The sequence below is a fragment of the Orbicella faveolata genome, unplaced genomic scaffold (assembly GCF_042242905.1).
Source record: "Orbicella faveolata isolate gen_17 unplaced genomic scaffold, um_ofav_v1 contig_34, whole genome shotgun sequence".
Taxonomy (NCBI): domain Eukaryota; kingdom Metazoa; phylum Cnidaria; class Anthozoa; order Scleractinia; family Merulinidae; genus Orbicella; species Orbicella faveolata.
The window spans coordinates 18,738,262-18,757,500 of NW_028301563.1; the positions used below are offsets into that span (position 1 = coordinate 18,738,262).

At 39.3% G+C, this 19,239-nt stretch overlaps 2 protein-coding genes across 8 annotated transcripts in view; one reads left to right on the forward strand and one right to left on the reverse strand.

Annotated features, from left to right (window-relative positions):
* The window catches only part of LOC110053185 (glutamate--cysteine ligase catalytic subunit-like), a 35,736-nt gene that overhangs the window by 3,557 nt on the left and 12,940 nt on the right, over window positions 1–19,239 (forward strand). Inside the window, exons 1-2 of one of the 3 annotated variants that reach the window (XM_089271138.1) lie at window positions 2,376–3,555; window positions 15,555–15,718. In XM_089271138.1, coding sequence (XP_089127264.1) covers window positions 15,569–15,718 — 150 coding nt within the window. In that variant the 5' untranslated portion in view covers window positions 2,376–3,555; window positions 15,555–15,568. Of the gene's footprint in view, window positions 1–2,375; window positions 3,556–9,570; window positions 9,642–15,554; window positions 15,719–19,239 lie in introns of those variants that run through there. The other 2 variants (XM_089271137.1, XM_089271139.1) reach the window with 2 other exon arrangements.
* On the reverse strand, window positions 1,016–9,410 carry LOC149105129 (uncharacterized). 5 transcript variants are annotated; one of them, XM_089271164.1, is made up of 3 exons: window positions 9,248–9,410; window positions 7,949–8,066; window positions 1,016–1,578 (listed from the first exon to the last, which is right to left on the reverse strand). In XM_089271164.1, exons 1-3 carry the CDS (start codon window positions 9,408–9,410, stop codon window positions 1,464–1,466), a joined length of 396 nt encoding a protein of 131 aa, XP_089127290.1. In that variant the 3' UTR covers window positions 1,016–1,463. The 5 variants fall into 5 exon arrangements, 4 of the variants coding, with proteins under 4 accessions (XP_089127290.1, XP_089127291.1, XP_089127287.1 ...); XM_089271165.1 differs by lacking the exon at window positions 9,248–9,410 and adding an exon at window positions 8,206–9,241; XM_089271161.1 differs by lacking the exon at window positions 1,016–1,578 and adding an exon at window positions 3,128–7,445.

Here is a 19,239-nt window from a genome sequence, read left to right on the forward strand (position 1 = left end):
TTCAAGGAATTTGGAGTTATGGCACTTGTCGAAAAATATCTCTGAAATTTATTCGTAAATTAGGAATTCGTCTTAGTAACTGAAAGAGGTTTTTTCAAAATTGTAATGTTTATTCTCAAATGGCGCTCAAGTCAAGTTCTAACCTGTTTTGGATAGCTGAATACTTTGTCTTTCAAGAAAAAGTATCGATAAGTTTTGGTTTTCCTTTCCACGCGGACGCAAATTAATTTTAGATTACTAATTTTAAGCCTTTGCCATCGGCTATTTTGGTGACCGTCGAGGCAAAAATAGTTTCCCTCGATTTTCTCGAATTTAAACCGCTTCGAACTCCAAAAAGCTACATCACGTTTCATGTCTACCTAAGGGCTATTTGTGGACGAAAAGAGAGAAAAATCGATTTTTCGACTTTTGCCGCCAAATTCAAATTTTGCTTGGTTTAAATCACTATTTGAATCACTATTTGAATCACTCGTGAGGAATAATTAAAATTACTCCTCACGAGTGATTCAAATTCAAATTTTTAAGACAAACATAAGAGATATTTTAAGGGTCATTCGAGTTAAGAGTTTTGTGTGATATATTTAGAGCAAATTTTGAGAGTTTCCGGAAAGAAATGTAGATGACGTAATATTTGTGGAAAGGCTTACGGTGAGTGATCTAGTGAAGTATTTGGGCGGAATACATGCACCATCATGAACCTTGCTTTTTATTTTGTTTGCGTTATTCCTCTTAATGCATAGCACAGTTCTGTGCAACAAGCTCGATAAAACATTAGGGAACTGTTGGCTTTCCAATTAAATTGATGTAAGGTCAAGTTTTACTTGACATGTTTCGGCAGAAACTTCTGCCTTCTCTGATTGCACGTGTTTCGAGTGATACAAACAAACAAACAAAAGAAGAGCAATCCGCTCGATATCGTATCAGGAAATTGTTAGATGCTTTTTCGTGATATCCAAGGTTTAAAGGCGAGATAAGTGTAACCGCGTGCGCTACATGTATTTATTTAGCATGATAATTTTGGCGGTCCTATTGACTGAATTAATTTTTTGGATTTAGTTACCGATGTTAATTACCCGATCTCGTGGGTGTTTGAGTACACCATCCACGAACCATTTCAGGTTGTAGTCGTCGAATCTTTCGAAGGGTTTACAACAACAACAACAACAACAACAACAACAACAACAACAACCATTTATTTGTACTCACAATTTATAAAATAATTACAATAAACATTAAATTAGTATAGAGTACTGCCTGCCCAAAATAACCATAAGGGCTAAAAACAATGGGCAGACATTAAGTTACATAGATTATTTATACAGTTTAATTTCGTTCTTTCGATCTTTTTCTGATCAACACCTTCAAGAACGTATATTGGAATTCCTCGCTTCTCGTTGGGATATTGGGGTAAGTTTTATTTGAGAGATATGTAACAGCTTATGTCAGTTCCCGTCTTAGTGTCTTCACGGTATCTTGTTATCTTTTGCCGCCCATTTACACCAGTTCCTCACCTCGAGCGTAACACTTTTTTTCTGCGGCCTCACCCGTTTTGTAAACCATCGCTCACGCCAGTTCAGCCTGCAAGGTACAAAAAGTAAGGAAACAGTCGCGGTGTTCTGAGAACATAAGCTTATTAGCCTCACGTGATATGCTCCTGTTAAACTGGATTCGGTTTTCCGGAATGCGCCACGAGCTTTGCATCGATCGAGAAGCTAAAACCTAAAAATTTAATGCAATATGATAAGATGTTAAGTTCGAATACAATCAAGGGAGATGTTTGTAATCTGTTTAAACTCGGTCCGTGAATCGATATTATTAGCCTTCAGACAGTACGTCGGCGTTTCTCTTTAAGAATGTTTTTCTTGACTTTTTATGACCCGAATAGTCTGACTGGATTGTCTCTTAAAATTGTGGCCTGACCAAGGAGCGATCTGACGTTTGGTAGAACGATCTGACTACGGTATACTATGGAACGATAATGATTTACTTCCAATTTACTTCCAAGGCATGAAATACATTTTATGTCATAAAGGGGCACTCAGAGCAGACATGAATATTTAAGTTTCTGGAAACTTCTAGAATGTCAAGTCACGCAGTGTTTGTGCCAGAATCTTCTACTGTCACGCTATGGAACATTTTAGAACATTCTACCGCATGATGTAATTATAATGTAATGCTACATAAATAGAAGCTCCAAGAATGTTCTAGAATATTAGTTAAATGTTTATAAAGAGTCAGCTAGGTAGTATACAGTCCTGTTGTTGTTCTCGGCAGAGACCGAGTGGAAACGCTATAGAGTGTTATTGCTACTGTAAACGCTATGGATCGTTTTCACTGTCACGCAATAAAAAAATAAATCGAAAACCATACAGTGGAAAAAGCTATGAAATTATGATGTTATAGAAGATAACTAAATAAGCCACTTCTCCAAGTTTTAGGCCTGTGCGTTTCCCCAAACTTCAGATATTCGTCGAAATGTTTCGCCGATATTTACAGAGCCCAGTATGAAAACGCCATGTTGGTGTACCTCCGTGGTACACCAATATGGCGGCCGGAAAATAGTGTAAACAACTAGAACTTACTTTGGCTATCTAGGCGATCGACTGATTATCAGTACTGATCAAACAAGCATTTACATAAGCACTTTTCCTAATGCTTTAACTTCTAAAAAGGCTCAAAATCATGGGATAAGTATATATTTTTCGACAAACTCGATAATAGCCTTGTGTCACGCACCTCGATAACCCTGAAATTCAAAATGCTCTGGATTCCAAACGAAGCACGCTATTGAGCTGTAAAATTGTAAACAGATATAAATATACCGCCTCTTGCGCCTGATGAGGACAAAAGCTTTGGTGGCTCTTTTGTTTTGGATTTTAGAAAGTGATGACGTCACGTGAAAACGATCTATTGAGGGACTTTTTTTAAGGTTAAGTGGACCGTAAGGAGATTTCTTTGGAGACATCGAGATTCTTTGTGGGTTCGTGTCAATGGTGACTAAAGTTTAGCAGTAGTAGGCTTAACTTAGTTTGGTAGTAGATTGTGTTGCTCAGAAATCGCTCCTTTGTGGCTAAGATTACATTACGTATTGTTACCCAGGCAGTGAGGCCTGGGTTTAACTTTCGGCTTTCTTTTTTTCCGCGTTCAGTCACAAATCGCCGTCTGGTCTCTAAAGCGCATGCGCCACCTGTGCATGCGTACAGCGCATGGAATTTACAGAGGTTGTCGTCGAGAAAAGTTAGCACGGATTCCATGATTTCTAGGGCGATGAAATCATATACAAATGAACACACCGTTCAAGGTAGACCAACACTAAAGGACGTTAAGCGTTTTCGGAACGGGTCGCTGCAAGCCTTACGAGAGATCGATTTACGAGCGAACATTTTGAGTGAATCATGAATCATGTTATACCAAAGGAGTCATTAACCGGGGCTATCAACTCTTCAACTTGATAAAAAGCATCTTCAGAAGCGTCTTCGTATTTTTAGACGTGATCGTGATCCAAGTAGAATCCCAGCACGAGCTCAAGAACGTCTGAGCAACAAGAGCAGAAAGGTTAGATAATTTGTTTACGAATTCATCTGTTCGAGTACACCTAAGTAAAATGCTCTGAGAAACTTCGTAAAGTATAATAAAGATAAAATCTCGAACTAAACGATATTCTCTCGTTATTTGCTTGTAACAGAGTTATGTGTCTTAACAAGAGTGAAACTCATGTAGCGAATTATTGTACATTTAAGCTGAAAGAAACTAATGTATGTCAGTGACCCCAGCAAAACAATTCTTGGTTTGCACTGTCGCGCAATCCTGACGCAATAAAAAATTTATTCGAAAACCATTTGGTGGATAAAATCAAGAAATTGTGATGTTATAGGAGATTACTAAAGATGACACTCCTCGAATTTTCAGGTCTTTGCGTTTTCCCAAGTTTTTGCACAAATTTACAGAGACCAGTATGGAACCGCCGTGTTGGTGTACCTCCGCGGTACGCCTACATTGCGGCCGGAAAATATTGCAAACATCAGGAACTTACTTTGGCTATCTAGGCGGCTGATTACCTGTACTGAACAAACAAGCATTTACAGAAGCACTTTTCCTAATACTTTTTAAAACTTCTAAATGGGCTAAAAATCAAGAGATAAGGATATGATTTCGACAACCGCGTTCGTAGGTCTATGTCACGCATCGCCATAACAGTGAAATTCAAAATGTCTCGCTTGCTTGAGAAACGCAAATAACAACGACAAAGGCTAAGGAAAATAGACTGAAACGGTTATAGGTTGATATAAAGACCTTGACTCATTTCACATCCTAAAGACTTGCAAACGAGTAATAAGCTATTAATCGATTCGAAGAAATGCAATCAAAAGCAGAATAGCTTAAGCACATCAATTCGATTGAATTTCGTCAGGAGTACCCAACGACAGTTTTGAAGAAAATCCACCGTACGGTCTGCTTAACATTACCCGAGTGTCGCTTCGTCAATCTTGTTTAATATTTAACTTTCCTGGGAAAAAAATACCCGCTCTTCACCGCCAGCAAGCAGGATTTCGAAGTTATCGGACTCCCAGCCAGCGCTCGACGTTGAGGTCGTCAACGAGCCAGCATGCTTTAAATTTGTCACCTAGCCAGCCAGCATAAGAAAAGTTTGCCAAAAGTTTGCCAGCATGTTCGAGTATACCATTTTTTGCCAGCCAGCGAGCTAGTAATTTCAATATACCACAGCAAGGTACATTTCCTTAAAACTATTAATATAACAACGGATTTAGTATTGCGTACCATGAACGCAATAAGTACGTTAATGGTTTCATTTTTACATTTGACTGGAAAGTTTTTGTAACACTTAAGAGATTACACTTACCATTCAACAGTAAACAAAAGGGAAAGATAAAATGTGCTTAAAATGTCCTGATTATCCTTCAGGGATCCAAGCTTCACTCTGAAAATAAATCGTGAATTCCCTCCAAAAGAAGCGTGAAGTATAAACAATGTCCATTCACTTAACAGACGTAATCTAGATATTAATGAAGATCTATCGTTGTTATTATAAGTATAACAAGCAACCTATCAATCAGTTTCTAACGCTTACATACGACAAACTTTCACATTCATTTCATTTCTCACAGTTATTGTTCCAAAAAGTCAACGAACCTCCATACAAAGAAACATTGTTTAGCTCATGAAGTAAAAGCGAGACGAGATTACAAAGCCCTCACTAGGCTTTGGCTACCCAGTGTCTGTCATTTTTATTTTCAAATGAACCTACGATACAAACAGATGTCAGTTACCTTTGTCAATATGACATTTCGTTGACAAAAGGTTCAATACAGAAGCCGGAAGGATTCGCAGCAAAAGCAATCGTTACTTGTTCGTCAGGCGATCACCGCAAAAGACTCACGACAGAAGCCGCAAGGATTCGCAGCAAAAACAATCGTTGGTTGTTCGTCAGGCGATCACCGCAAAAGACTCACGACAGAAGCCGCAAGGATTCGCAGCAATAGCAATCGTTACTTGTTCGTCAGCCGATCACCGCAAAAGACTCACGACAGAAGCCGCAAGGATTCGCAGCAAAAGCAATCGTTGGTTGTTCGTCAGGCGATCACCGCAAAAGACTCACAACAGAAGCCGCAAGGATTCGCAGCAAAAGCAATCGTTACTTGTTCGTCAGGCGATCACCGCAAAAGACTCACGACAGAAGCCGCAAGGATTCGCAGCAAAAGCAATCGTTACTTGTTTGTAAGGCGATCACCACAAAAGACTCACGACAGAAGCCGCAAGGATTCGCAGCAAAAGCAATCGTTGGTTGTTCGTCAGGCGATCACCGCAAAAGACTCACGACAGAAGCCGCAAGGATTCGCAGCAAAAGCAATCGTTGGTTGTTCGTCAGGCGATCACCGCAAAAGACTTACGACAGAAATCGCAAGGATTCGCAGCAAAAGCAATCGTTACTTGTTCGTCAGGCGATCACCGCAAAAGACTCACGACAGAAGCCGCAAGGATTCGCAGCAAAAGCAATCGTTGGTTGTTCGTCAGGCGATCACCGCAAAAGACTTACGACAGAAGCCGCAAGGATTCGCAGCAAAAGCAATCGTTACTTGTTCGTCAGGCGATCACCGCAAAAGACTCACGACAGAAGCCGCAAGGATTCGCAGCAAAAGCAATCGTTGGTTGTTCGTCAGGCGATCACCGCAAAAGACTCACGACAGAAGCCGCAAGGATTCGCAGCAAAAGCAATCGTTGGTTGTTCGTCAGGCGATCACCGCAAAAGACTCACGACAGAAGCCGCAAGGATTCGCAGCAAAAGCAATCGTTACTTGTTCGTCAGGCGATCACCGCAAAAGACTCACGACAGAAGCCGCAAGGATTCGCAGCAAAAGCAATCGTTACTTGTTCGTCCAGACGTGCGCTCTTTGGTGAAAGTATTTTAAACTGGCAGAAGTGTCCATTTCGATATACAGTCCATCGATAGATCATTCATTTCACGACTCTAGTTAGTTCACGGCACTAGCGTGCAGAATGAAACCGTTGCCTCAACTGGTAGGTCAACGATGAGTTCAAATTAAAGCTGTTTTGGATCGCGTTTATTACCGGAAATTCACTTGCTTGGGGTAGTCAAACACATCGCGCGTTATGCTTGTCAAATTGTACTTTGGCAATATTTTCCGGACTTTCTTGCTTAGTAGTTTGCTTTTCACAATTCTAAAACAATGTTTTCAAAATGACAAACGATCGCGAGTTCTGTAATCCTTCGCTGATTTCTGTCTTCTTTAGGCTTCGAAAGATCCTTCGGTTCCTGGTACGGAAATTCAATGATTACATGATTACACGCAGAACCTACAGGTCTGACCAGTTAACCTTGTGAAACACAACCAAAGGTGACAAATGATATATTTTTGCTCAAAGAAAGCCGCACAGAAAGACGAAAGTTGTTTCCTTCTCAACTAAAAACTGAAGGAAAGTTTAAGAAGGTAAAATCTTGAATTCTTTTAACTGACAAAGATTTTAATAACATAGACAATTTTAACATTTTACTTATTATGCCAAATAAAATACCTTGCATGATTTAACTACCATTTCCGGTGAGCAACGCGCGATAGTCCCTTGTACCCAATAAGACTGAAAAAGAGGGCAAACAATTGACTCTTGTCGTCCGGCAACTTTCGGAAAATTCCATCACGCAAAGTTGCAGTGATTTAAAGCAATACAAAAGTGCTATGATCGAGGCGTTGATTCTATGGTACAATGATCCCTTTATCTTAGGTCAGAGAGGATAGTTGTATGCCCAGCATTGCAGTCCGAGCTAGCGCATATAAACAAATATGCCTACCCTTGCTACTTTGTCTCTTTGGTAAGTCCTTTTCTCAGCGGAACTTAGATCTGGCAGAGGTCTTCCCTTAGTCTTTTTTCTTTTTTTGCTCTCCAGCCTTTGAAATGACTCAGAATGACTGCAAATGTAAATTAACTCCCGGCAATCTTGAATCGCCGATACATTAATAAGTTTAGGGTCTCAAAATAAAAGCATTTCTCTCAAAGAGAGAGCGAACAGTGCCGAATGGGTTCACCAAAAGCATTTCTCTCAAAGAGACAGCGAACAGTGTGGAATGAATTCACCCGACGGCCATTTCCGGTGAGCAACGCGCGATAGTCCCTTGTTTTCCAGAGGACAAACATTAACTCGTTATGCTAGTACTGAACCACGATTAAAGCATTTAATGTACCCAATATGACTGAAAAAGAGGGCAAACCATTGTCCCTCGTCTTCCGGCAACTTTCGGAAAATTTTCGATTAAGCAAATTTGCAGATTTATAGCAACCCAAAAATGCTATGAGCGAAACGATGAGTGTATGGTACAATGAGATCACTTTACTTGATTACTTTAGGATCAAGAGAGAAAAGTTGACCACCGATGCAGCCGACTAGCGCATATAAACAGAACAATATGCCTACCCTTTATCCAGCTGCTTTGTTTGTCTGCGCCAAGTCCCTTTCACAGCAGATCTCAGACTAATTGGCAGATCTCGTTTCTTTCCTTTACCAGCGGAGCCCTCGAAATAACTCAGAATGACTGCAAACGAGGAATGTAAATGAACACCTTAGAGTCTAGTTCTTATGCCGCCGATACCTTAATGCAAAACATACTGATTCCAGTACAATGTACCATCACTTTTCCGTGTGCTGTAAGAGAATTATAGGAATGAATTTACCAGCCTTTAAGTTGCTTTCCACTGTTTCTTTATAACTGCCGACTGCTTGCAGCGCAATAGCGCCAGCAGCGGTTTTCTGAAGTGACGGCTTCTTCAGGCCTATGGAACGACAAACGAGCGGAGATCCTGGAGATCGGCGGTGTTCCATTGAAGAGAACGTTTTTAACGGATTTGGCCATTCGAGATACTAGTGTTATTACGTCATTTAAAATGACAGCTGCTGGTGTTATGCAATTTTTACTGGTTGATGAAAAATATAAACCGCAACAATCTGACAATGGAGCCATCATTTTCGTGCATGGTATCACGCGCGCGTTGATTTGTAGCGCGTGGCGCTGGGAGTAAGTACGACCGCTTGCGGTTTATCGTCTCACGGCGGAAGACTTTAGACTTTAGAGCTCACTCACGCGTTTTTTTTCCCAGGACGGAAGCAGTTTAACTGATTGCTTTTTCGAAGAAGTCACAGCCAGGAAAAACAAACAAGTCACGTTTTTTCCAGCTAGGGACAGTGTTTTAAATCAGTTTTTAGCCAGCCAGACGCTGAACGAAAATCCCAGCCAGCAAATGATCTAATGCTAATATTTCCCAGCCAGCGTAATTGCAGCCTGTCGAGCGGGTTTTCTGTCGAGCGGCTCCGTCGGGTACTCCTGTTTCGTACAACTTCAAATGCAGAACATTTAGCTCAATTGCAATATAGCTATTGCTTCTCAGTATAACGACTGCCTGGGTACACGCAGCAAAGCGTCTTGTTAAATAGATAAGTTGGGTTCGTAGAAGAGTTTCGTAGTATATCTTTCTGGCGGTCAAGCGATACCGTAACACTATAGACTTAATCAATGAGTCTGCAATACAGCAAGGTTTCACTTTTGATATTCTTGTAGTTAACTACTATAGTAGACGGTTTATTCCTTTGTGTCTTTGCAGAATATATATTCATGACCCTCGCTCGTTCTAAGAGGTTGTGCATGTGCAGTGTTTGGAGAATGTTGCTGTCGCTCTTAAAATGTATAAAATTGGCAATACAAGTTTCCTTTGAACTCACCTAAGTTGTCTTCTTGTTGATCGTTTCTTGTGATTTTACAACTTTGTAGCCGTCGTAGAGACGGATAAGGGCTTTTCGTGATATGGCTGGTTGAAAGCCGCCCATAAGAATGAAAATGAAAGTGAGATGTGGAAACTTCCGGCCTAGTCAGCATAACTTGCATATGACGCTTGTAATCTAATCCTTCGGTGTATCTTCAGACCTGCTTTATTTAACCATTCTAGTTCAACAACAATAGGCACCTTAAGCAACAGACGTCGCCGACCTGACGACGGCAACCGGAAACGTGACATTTCTTTCGAGACGTCACTGCGCATGTACAACACGTTGTGACCTGACGTTGCCCTGAGATCGAGAACGTGAGAACGTGGGGTTTCACGTCGCGACGAAAAACGTGAGTACTTGATCTTTTGTTTTGATCCCTTTTAGCTTACTTTTGGGCTATTTTGGTGCCGAACCAAGGTAAAGTTGCATAATGATTGCCTTTATGCTTAAAACAATGTTCTGGAAGTATTCCTGGACTCATTATTTCTTAATTGGAAAATTGTTTTTCGCATATCAAACTAGCCTTCAGCGAAGAGGTTGCTTCCATCCAACGTAATGCCGCTTAGTACAATTAGCTTTTTCAGGTGTTCTCAACGGATAATCGGTAGATTGCTATAGCTTGAAATAACATTGATTTTATTTTGGCAATCCCCTCGTCTTGGTATTTCGTTTAACACAGAGACTTTTTTTAATCGACTCGTTCGAACAGTGTGTACATGTATTTTTTTAACGTTTACAAGAGCTGACAAACTTAGCGCTACCAAATTTACTCGCCTGGATTTTATTTCTTGTACATACAAGATTATTGCACCCTTCGCAGAATGCTGTTTTCGATTCTTTGTCAAAAGAGCTGGCATAACTCCTGTATTTGAGCGACCGATCATTGTGTCGAATGAAAAACGCGGTGAGCTGAGATTTTGTTCAAAATCTATGTTTAGCACAACAAAGTGTGTGTGTGTAATCTTGGCAGTCTAAGTTTTTTTAAGTCTTTTTTTTTCTCAATGAGCGGTGATACAAACTTTGGTTAAAAATCGCAATTAATTGCTTTAGCAATACGCGTTTTACATGGAAAGTATTTTTTGCTTTTTACATTTGACATTTCAAAGCAGGCAAAGTTTATAAACTTAAATTGTTTCGTTATTTTTCGCAATGATTTTACATCTCTTAGTAAAACATGTATAGTATAAGGTTTAATTCCATCAAGTTATTTTTCAACTATAGTTTGTCTCCAACTCGTAGATGGAGTGGACAGAACAAAAATATGTGATGCTAGCCCGAGAAATCCTTCTTTAAGGATATAACTTGCTGTCGCGACCGCAGCCTGAAGCCGTTCTAGCCACAGTTTCTTATCGGTCGTCACGTCGCCGTCGTCAACGAAAACGTCTGTTGCTTAAGGTGCCTAATTTCTTTTGGGAGCCAACGGTGTGCATTCATTCACTTGAGTATTTTTATCTTAATTCATACAAGAGCACACGACATACCACTAGGCCACTGTATATAAGGAGTTGCCGGGTATTTGCAAGAAGGGAGTCGCGCTTCCAACGGATTAAAAATGACCGTACTCTTTTCTATAAGGACATTGTTTTTCCGACCGAGGCTGAACATCCTTATTTTCATTTTGATTTTAGGCTAAAAATATTCTTGTGAATATTCCTATATTATCATATGACCCGTACGGTCCTGCGCGCAATTTCCTTGGAAAACCGGCCATAAGAAAAAAAAGATCCCGTATGAGGGCCGTACGCGTCGAAGTGATAGGGCCGGAAAAACACGTACTAGAAATGCGTACGGCCCTACTAGAAACTCGATGCGAGTTAATGACAAAACAATTTTGTCGCTGGAAAATTTTGTTCTTTTCAAAATGAGTGTTGAAAGTGAACATGCTGAGAGCGAAGTTTACTATCCAGGCGAACTGACCGATGTAGAACCACTTCAGTCGCCAACTCACCCCGGAAGCACAGAAAGAAAGTCAACAGTCCTCACAAATGAAAAAGTTCACAAATTTCTCAGAAGCCAACAACAAGCAAACAGGCGGTCAAGAAAACAACTTTTCTGGATGAATTGTCCGATAACTAACCTTCGGAATAAGCAAACAGTCTTGAGGCGAAACTTCTTTCAGTGGAAAGCATCAACGAATTCGTCGTGGGTCAAAAGCAAGAAAATCGGCAAGTCGCGAAGAAAACAAAGTACGACATAATTTTTTTCTTCGAGTGTCCAGAGTTGGGAGAAGAGAAATCACAAACATATACCTTTTGTACAGTAGGATAAATTGCTCTGCAGTTTCTACATCAGTGTTGTTTGAGGAGACAAAACCGAGTACGAACACAAGTTCATTACCGTACAGTTCATCCAGGTAATAAAACTCGCTTGAATTTCCACTGCACAGCAAAGCCAGCAAAGTCAGGAAACCCAGGTTCTGTTTGCTGGAGCCAACATCGGTGTCATTAATATTCAGTTGCTGGTTCTCCCTTGTTCAAGAGAATCCAAGAGGTCGACAAATAGCTTGAAACGACGCCGACATTTTCTTGAGTCTTCAGATGAAGATTTGTGAACAATTTCAGTGAAGCGTGAAGCGAACTTTTGTCACTCGCTAAGTTTTTGATGGTTTTGTCATATTTTTGACAGCTTTATGTCAACTTTCTGTTGGCTTTTTAGCATGAATTGTAATTGTGGACTTCATTATAAAAACAAATATGAGAAAATGAGTCGTATTTTTCGATGAATTGTGAGTTTCTTGTTCGACGCGAAGAAATAAATGACACTGAGTTTTTATTGTAGAATCTTTTCTGCGGTTTTTCCGCACGGCCGTCTGATGTTATGTAATCGCGTCCTATTTAGGTTTAAGTGTTAAGTGGTCATATGATAAAATGCTTATTGACTGAGTAAGGTCGGGCCGGACGGGAAAGTATTTGTCTCTCGGTCAGGACGCACGGACCTCGCTGCACTCGGTCCGTACATACGTCCTGACCTCGAGCCAAATATTTTCCCGTCCGGCCCTCCCACTCAGTCAATAAGTGCATATTATAGCGTCGAACATACGGCTAGTGCTGTTTTTGTTGCTTTTTAGCCAGTTTTGCCGTTTAGAGGAGGAATAATTTTATACCGTTTAGTCAAAAACATATAATTGCATCGTAGTTAAAAAATTTCTACACAAAAATAATCATATTCTTTTCAAAATCTCAGCCTCAGGTTTATTATTAAAATATTCTTACAATTTCGTAAATTTCAGCCTCGATATTCTTATGAAACATATTCTTATGTGTGAGTGTATTGCATGGTATTGTAAAATTCTATCATGGATTTTTTCACCAGCCACTCGACAGTCACAGGGATTGACTTTTGCATGTGCGTTGCAGTATTTGAATACAAAAGATTTCGTTTTTTTCTCTCTAGTGGAAGATGTTTCTTCTGAAGGTTAATTCTGTTAATAATGTTAATTACGGTGTTTTAGCTCTTTCCACAAATCTCCGGATATCCGGCTTTTGGGATATTTTGAAGCTTACGAGATATTTTGAAAATATTAATATGTTTAGAAAAGTTTGGGATATTTAAATATTCATGACTATGACTGTATGTTGTGGGCTTAAATAGCCCTGTGTTTTCCTCGCAGATATTGTTTTTTTAAACAATACTCAGTTCTGTGTCAGAAACAGTCTAGTTCAAATTTTTCAAAATTTAGGCCTAGATGATGTAAAATCAATCAAAAATAAGAGATGTTTAAAAATCTTTGTGATATATTTAGAAAAAAAAAAACAAAAAAAAAAACGAGGATCTCGGGATCGGAAATACAACATTGAGACCATATTTACGGAAATTGAAATTAAGTGATGCTAATTCGCTATAGTTATGATCCTATGATTTATCGCTCGGTTAATTAAGACTTTTTCTCAACAAATAAAGAGTTATTGGACTGCGGTTTTCATGCTAGGGGACTGCTTTTTACAGATTTCATATAATTTGAACTTTGTCCAGATACGGACAGACTTATTTGTTGTTGGTTGAAAAGTCATCAAATGTTATCCTGAATAGGCCTTATTACAGTGTTTGTATGGGAATCCGATGGCAAATAACTTTTTTTTTTTTTTTTTTTTAAATTGAATTTTACACAATTTGTGAATCGCAGCGTTATTAAAATACTAGGTAGAAGATTGTATTCACCAAGTTTGAAGGATGTAGCTTGGCTAGAAGACGTTCAGATTTTTCTAATTTTCCAAACATTTGTCTGTAATTTTGTTCCCCGCGAACGGCGTCTACCCAGCCAAACAAATTTATGGAAAATTAGAAAAATTCACTGAGCGTCTTCTAGCCAAGCTGCATCCTTCAACTAGGCTTAGTTTCCAATAACGTTGCGATTCACAAATTGTGTAAAATGAAATTTTGGAAAAAGTTATTTGCCATCGGATTCCCATACAAACAATGTAATTTCTGACCCCTTTGCCTACCCGTCAAGATGGCGTCGAAAACCGTGATAAGGCCTATTAAATGAAGAAGCCAATGGAGTTTAACTGTTCCCACGGTTAACAGATATCACAAAGAGAATGTGCGAGCAGTTGTTTTTTCTGGTTTTGCCAGTAACTAGAGTTGTCGTGTTGCTGTTCTTTGGCTAGTGCTGCTTCACAAAACTGATTTCCTTCGATTTGAGATAATGCATTTTAAATTTTACTGCGCCGTTATAGGCTTCTTGTTATGAATAAGAACAATTCTGAGTTTTGAACTTTGTTTTTGTTGCAAGTAAACGTAGCCTGCGTCGCAGACAGTCTAACCGAGGATTTTGTGACACGTCCTTGTCAGTTTTTCACGCCCGAGAGGTTGCAAATAAAACTGACAAATCAGTGACTGTTGTTCCCACGGTCAGAATAACGAAACAAGAAGCTATCTGTACGTCCAGAATTTATCGACGTTTCTTTTAGTGTGTTTTCTGCAGTAGTTAATATCTTGCATTCATGAAAATAATTCAAAAGGGGGATTTTAAGCACATTTTTTTTGCCACAAGGTTTGTAGTATGGAAACTTTAAATATTCCTGGAGACTTTGAGGCGACACAGCAGTGGTTCTATCGTTTTGAGACAGTTTCCTTGGGCGATTAATAGCGGAGGTACACTTGAGTCATTCATAAATAGCCTTATTTTTTGATGTTGCAAGATTGGACATAGACAACCACGGTTGAGGCAGTCTCTCTTGGCTTTTTAGCATAGTGTAATTTTAATGAAATTATGATAAAGAATTCCAAAAACGAAGCGCGCGAAGTCTAAAAATAGAATGAAAATTGTTGGAACCCCGCGAGAGTCAGACAACATAAGCGTGTTCTGGGAGAAACAGGAGGAAAATGAACGCCAAATTTTCGTTTTAAAAATAGCTTTAGGAACACTTCCTTATGCGCTTGAAAAAGCGTCAAACCGTCCACCATTCCGTTTAGTTTGTCTGAGTTTGTCTGAGTTATGACGTTACTCGCGCGCTTCGATATTTCGAAATACAGTTAAAGACTGCAATGTACATTTAAAGTATCCACGTTGTCATCTAAGGAATTCAATTGATAGATATGTGAAGTGAAATTTCCTTTGTTTTAAAATAACAGGTACTATGACTTGGAAAATATGGCTCATATGAATAAGCAAAACGACCCCGGAAACAGGTTTTTTTTACCATCTTCCCACTTTACCGTGCATTGGGACATCGACATTGCCAAGAAATGTAATCTGTGGCATCTGTGTTTCACAAGTGTTTTTTTAACTGATCACGTGACTTCCAAGTATGTTTGTGACTATAAAATGGCGAATGGGTCTGCAATGCAGCGAACATGGGTAAATGGCGGTTAATATTAGATGATGGGGAAGGCACAATTTTCTTTGGAGCCACACAGGAATTTTTCCTTTATTGCCTGGATCACAGCCATGCAAAAAAGAACAGCAGCAACATTAACAGAAAAGATCTCGCTTGTATTACTCCCACCACACCCCTGTTTTCGCACTCATTTCTTCGACCTGTTTCAATGTTGCCAACTTTTTTCCCTCCACACACACACTGTACCCATTTTCGAATCAACAACAGTTGACGTATTGTCTTCGTTTATAATTTGGCAATATTTATTCCGTCTTGTAAAACGATGGTCAAAAACAGCATGTCTTTGCCAGATGAGTTACTTATATGTGGCAAGATCAAAGGCGATTTGCCAAATTTATTCCAGAAATGATTTATTAAACATCTGGCGTGTTTTAAGAACGCCTTTTTATCAGTTTACCGGTTACTCCTTTATATCTTTGCAGCTTGAGTATCCAACATGGGCCTTCTCGCTTTGGGTACTCCTCTTACATGGTCTGAGACAAAACAATACGCAGATCATGTTCGGAAACACGGTATACTGCAGTTCCTCCACATCTACAACAAGCTGAAAGATCGCGAGAACGACTGCTTAAAGTGGGGAGACGAGGTAAATTGATAAATTGATGTATTAAATCGGCAAATTGATGTATTTAATCATTTTTCTAATGCATGCAGTAGATCTTCGCAATCCTATGAGAGTGAGTAAAATTAAGGATTCCACGGACAACGGATTCGTCAAGTGACTCAAGTTTTCGAGAATGTGTTTGCCGAAATTGTAGACATTTCCGCAAAAAATGTCTAAAATGTCTTAATGTCTTCTGTTCTTAAACTAATCTATTGTTATCGTTCGTATCCTGGATTGGATTCGTCGAGTGAGGCGAGTACTTGCGCTAATAGAAATAAGAGATAGTTTAAGCAATTACCGCGGCGACCCCGAGAACAATGTCTAGTAAAAAAATGAATTTATATTTTACCTTCGAATTTCGTTCAGTGCGCCTATTGGTCTCAGAACTTGCTAAAGCTAAATATGTAACGCCTGGCCAGCATTCAATTCCAAATGAAAATATGAAAAATTAGCCGCCGTCGTTCGCGTTCTCCAAATACGCAGAACGTAGTCATTTCATGTTATTGTTTTTCAGAGGACGGCAAAGAAATTGTACAAAGATTTCTGACGCTCGTGCATAGCCATTGTTCTGTTCATTAAAACTTTTGTTTGGTGATGTCCTCGTTGCCGGTACCATCTTGGTTTGCTTAAGGCTCTGTCTTATCACGGTGTTGGTAGTCATCTTGACGGGTCGGTAACACGCGTGAGGAATTACAGCGTTTGTGTTGGAATCTGATGACAAATTATGTTTTTAAAAACTGAATTGTGCATAGCAAAGTAAAGGTACCAGGCAAAGGATTGGATTAATAAAACCTGAGGGAAGTAACTGTGCTAGAAAGTGTCCAGTGACACTTCTAATTTTCCATAGATTTGCCTATATATACTATTTTGTCCTGCGCGAGGTTATGTTTTTGATACAAATAGTTTGGGAATGGTAGTTAAAATGAAATCGAGCTTGAAAAAAAATAATAGATAACGTTTGTCTACTCGTTTGTTAATGTTTACAGTACAAGGGTTTTATATCAGTCAACACTGATCCACCACCAGGGCAACCATTCGAACACTAGACATTTTGAATATTCAGTTGGTGAAATTCTCATTCCCCGGACCAAAAATGCGATTGAAATGTTCCATCCCTAAGGTCAAACTAGGCTACCAACTGTCTCTGCCACTGGGACCTAAATGGCAAAACTGAATTCCGGAAACGAGAAAAAGCATCATCGTCAAGCCCCCCCCCCCCCCCCCCCCACTTTGAAGTTCCGCAGTGTCCCGGGTATTGTTAATAAAACAGTGAAATGTAAAAGTGATTAAATTTTCACAAGCAAAAGCGTTTATATTTCGCTGCGAACACAACACAAAGCTTTTCTAGGCCTTCTTATTTCGAGGCACAATGGTACAGAGAACGTCGGAGTTTGTTGATGATCCCTCGCTTGACCATGATTTTGAGGCAACTTATTCAAATCTCCCCTGCTCCTCTCATATTGTCTGAGCCACGCCCATCCAAGTTGACCCAATGTCTTGGCAAAAACCAGTCTCTCTTTTTGCCAGTGGTGTTCAAAGCTTTATATACAGAGTTATATCGTTTATAGTATTTATATAGGGAGTGGGTATATTCATCTGGGATGATTTATTAGGCTAAGACCTTATTTGACCACATTTCCAAACATCGAGGAGAGCGTTGAAAATACGACGCGCGGCGGAGTTTGTTTTGACGAACTTCAAGGTATTTGGAAATGTGGTCAAACAATGTCTTGGGTGTTTGATATATCTTCTCAATCGAAAATAAGAAAAAAAAAAAAAAAAATAGGTAGAAAGATGAAGCAGCGTATACACTAAGGGCCCATTTATATGGCCTCGGTTAACCAAGACAAGTCTTCCCCCAAGTTACCCTAGCCGTTTTTAAAAGGATCGCGAACCCGTCTCGGGGAGCGAGACAACTCGGTTGGGCGAGTTGTTTCGCCTCGGCAGGTAGGGTAACCCTGGCAGGCGGGACAACTTTTCTTCATGTAAACACTTTGGCTCGCCTAACTGAGACACATCTGGGCGTGGCGAGTGTCACGAAATGTCTAGATTTACGATTTAAAGTAGAAACTCGTATCAAAGAAGTGATAGTGATGGAAGAGGGATATTTGCACATTTGATTATTCGTTTAGGATTATGAATAATCATGTGGGGTCAACTTTGACACGGACTACAGAGACGACGTTTTCACATATTAACGCTCGATAAAGTTGCCTCAGGGGGAGGATTGTCTCGGGTACCCAAGACTTCATAACTGGGGCCTAAGTTGGAGAAATTTGGAAACGCAGCCTTATTTCTACGATGAGGCCTACCTCTGACATTAATACGTCACGAAAACGGAGCTTTTCGAAAACGCTCTTCAAACCGGAGAAATTTGAAAAAGCCGGCTTTTCGTTTTCGTGTGGACGGAAAACATTTTGAAAACGCTTTACGAAAACTGTGTTACGATAATCATGTGATTTACAAGACAATCCAAAATGACCAATAATTGTTGCGTTTTTTAATTCCTCCGGCGTATAGTGTGGACAGAAAACATTTGATGCGTTTTGAAAACTCCGTTTTCAAATTCCCCCACCATAGTGTGGATGGAGCCTGAGGAAGAAAATTGTATCAATCTATACTCAGATATCCAAACACCGTTTTCCATTCAGAATCATACGAAAACCTTCTGGTTCGTTCAGAGCTACCTTCACTTCTAAATCGAAGACTACAAGATATCGCTACATTAATGTACAAAGTAAAATATAGCCTCGCACCAAGTATTGTTGACGAACTGTTTAAGCAGAAAAGCGCTAGTTACTCATTAAGAAACAGTGATTTTGATATTCCTACTTTTAACACCATTAACTATGGAAAACATTCTATTAGATATCAAGGACCTCATATATGGTAGAAACTAGATAATAAAATGAAAGGCTCTTCGAATATTGAATCTTTTAAAAAGAACATTAGGAAAAAAGACCTAACGTCGATCTTAAGCAACAACAATAGCTGCTGTAACCTTTGCAATTCTTAGAGACTAGCTCTTATATACCCATTGTTTTATTGTACAATTTATACATGCTACATATTTTAATTGTATATACATTTTTATTATTATTCCTTATTTGTAAATATTTTTAATTTTTTTTGTCGTGTCCCCAATTAGTTTTGAAAACTAAATACATTGACACATTAAAAAAGCTTTTGCTTACTTTACTTATTTACTTATGGCCGCGATTTCCTTCGTTTAAACTTGATGAATTATTAATGAGTTTGAGAAGATGTAAATTTAAGAAGCCCAGATCATTCAGCTGTAGACGAATCTTGCCCAATAACTCATTTTGGGTCAAGCTGAATAATATCCCATTGGTAAACCTAATATCCTAATGTTTTCAGTGGACAAGTAATTCATCCACATTATTTCAGTTTCCAATGTTTCAAGACTTTTCCGAAAGTTTCAACGTTACATGACTTCAATCATTTAAACATTATGTCATTATTATCATTATCATTATCATTAT

Coding starts and splice junctions, on each gene's coding strand:
- LOC149105129 (XM_089271161.1), bottom strand. CDS start 9,410: ATGCAAGTTATGCTGACTAGGCCGGAAGTTTCCACATCTCACTTTCAT. Junction 8,067..9,247: donor TCAACAAGAAGACAACTTAG/GTGAGTTCAAAG, acceptor CCTCGTTTGCAG/TCATTCTGAGTTATTTCGAG. Junction 7,446..7,948: donor ACAAAGCAGCTGGATAAAGG/GTAGGCATATTG, acceptor TTACATTTGCAG/TCATTCTGAGTCATTTCAAA.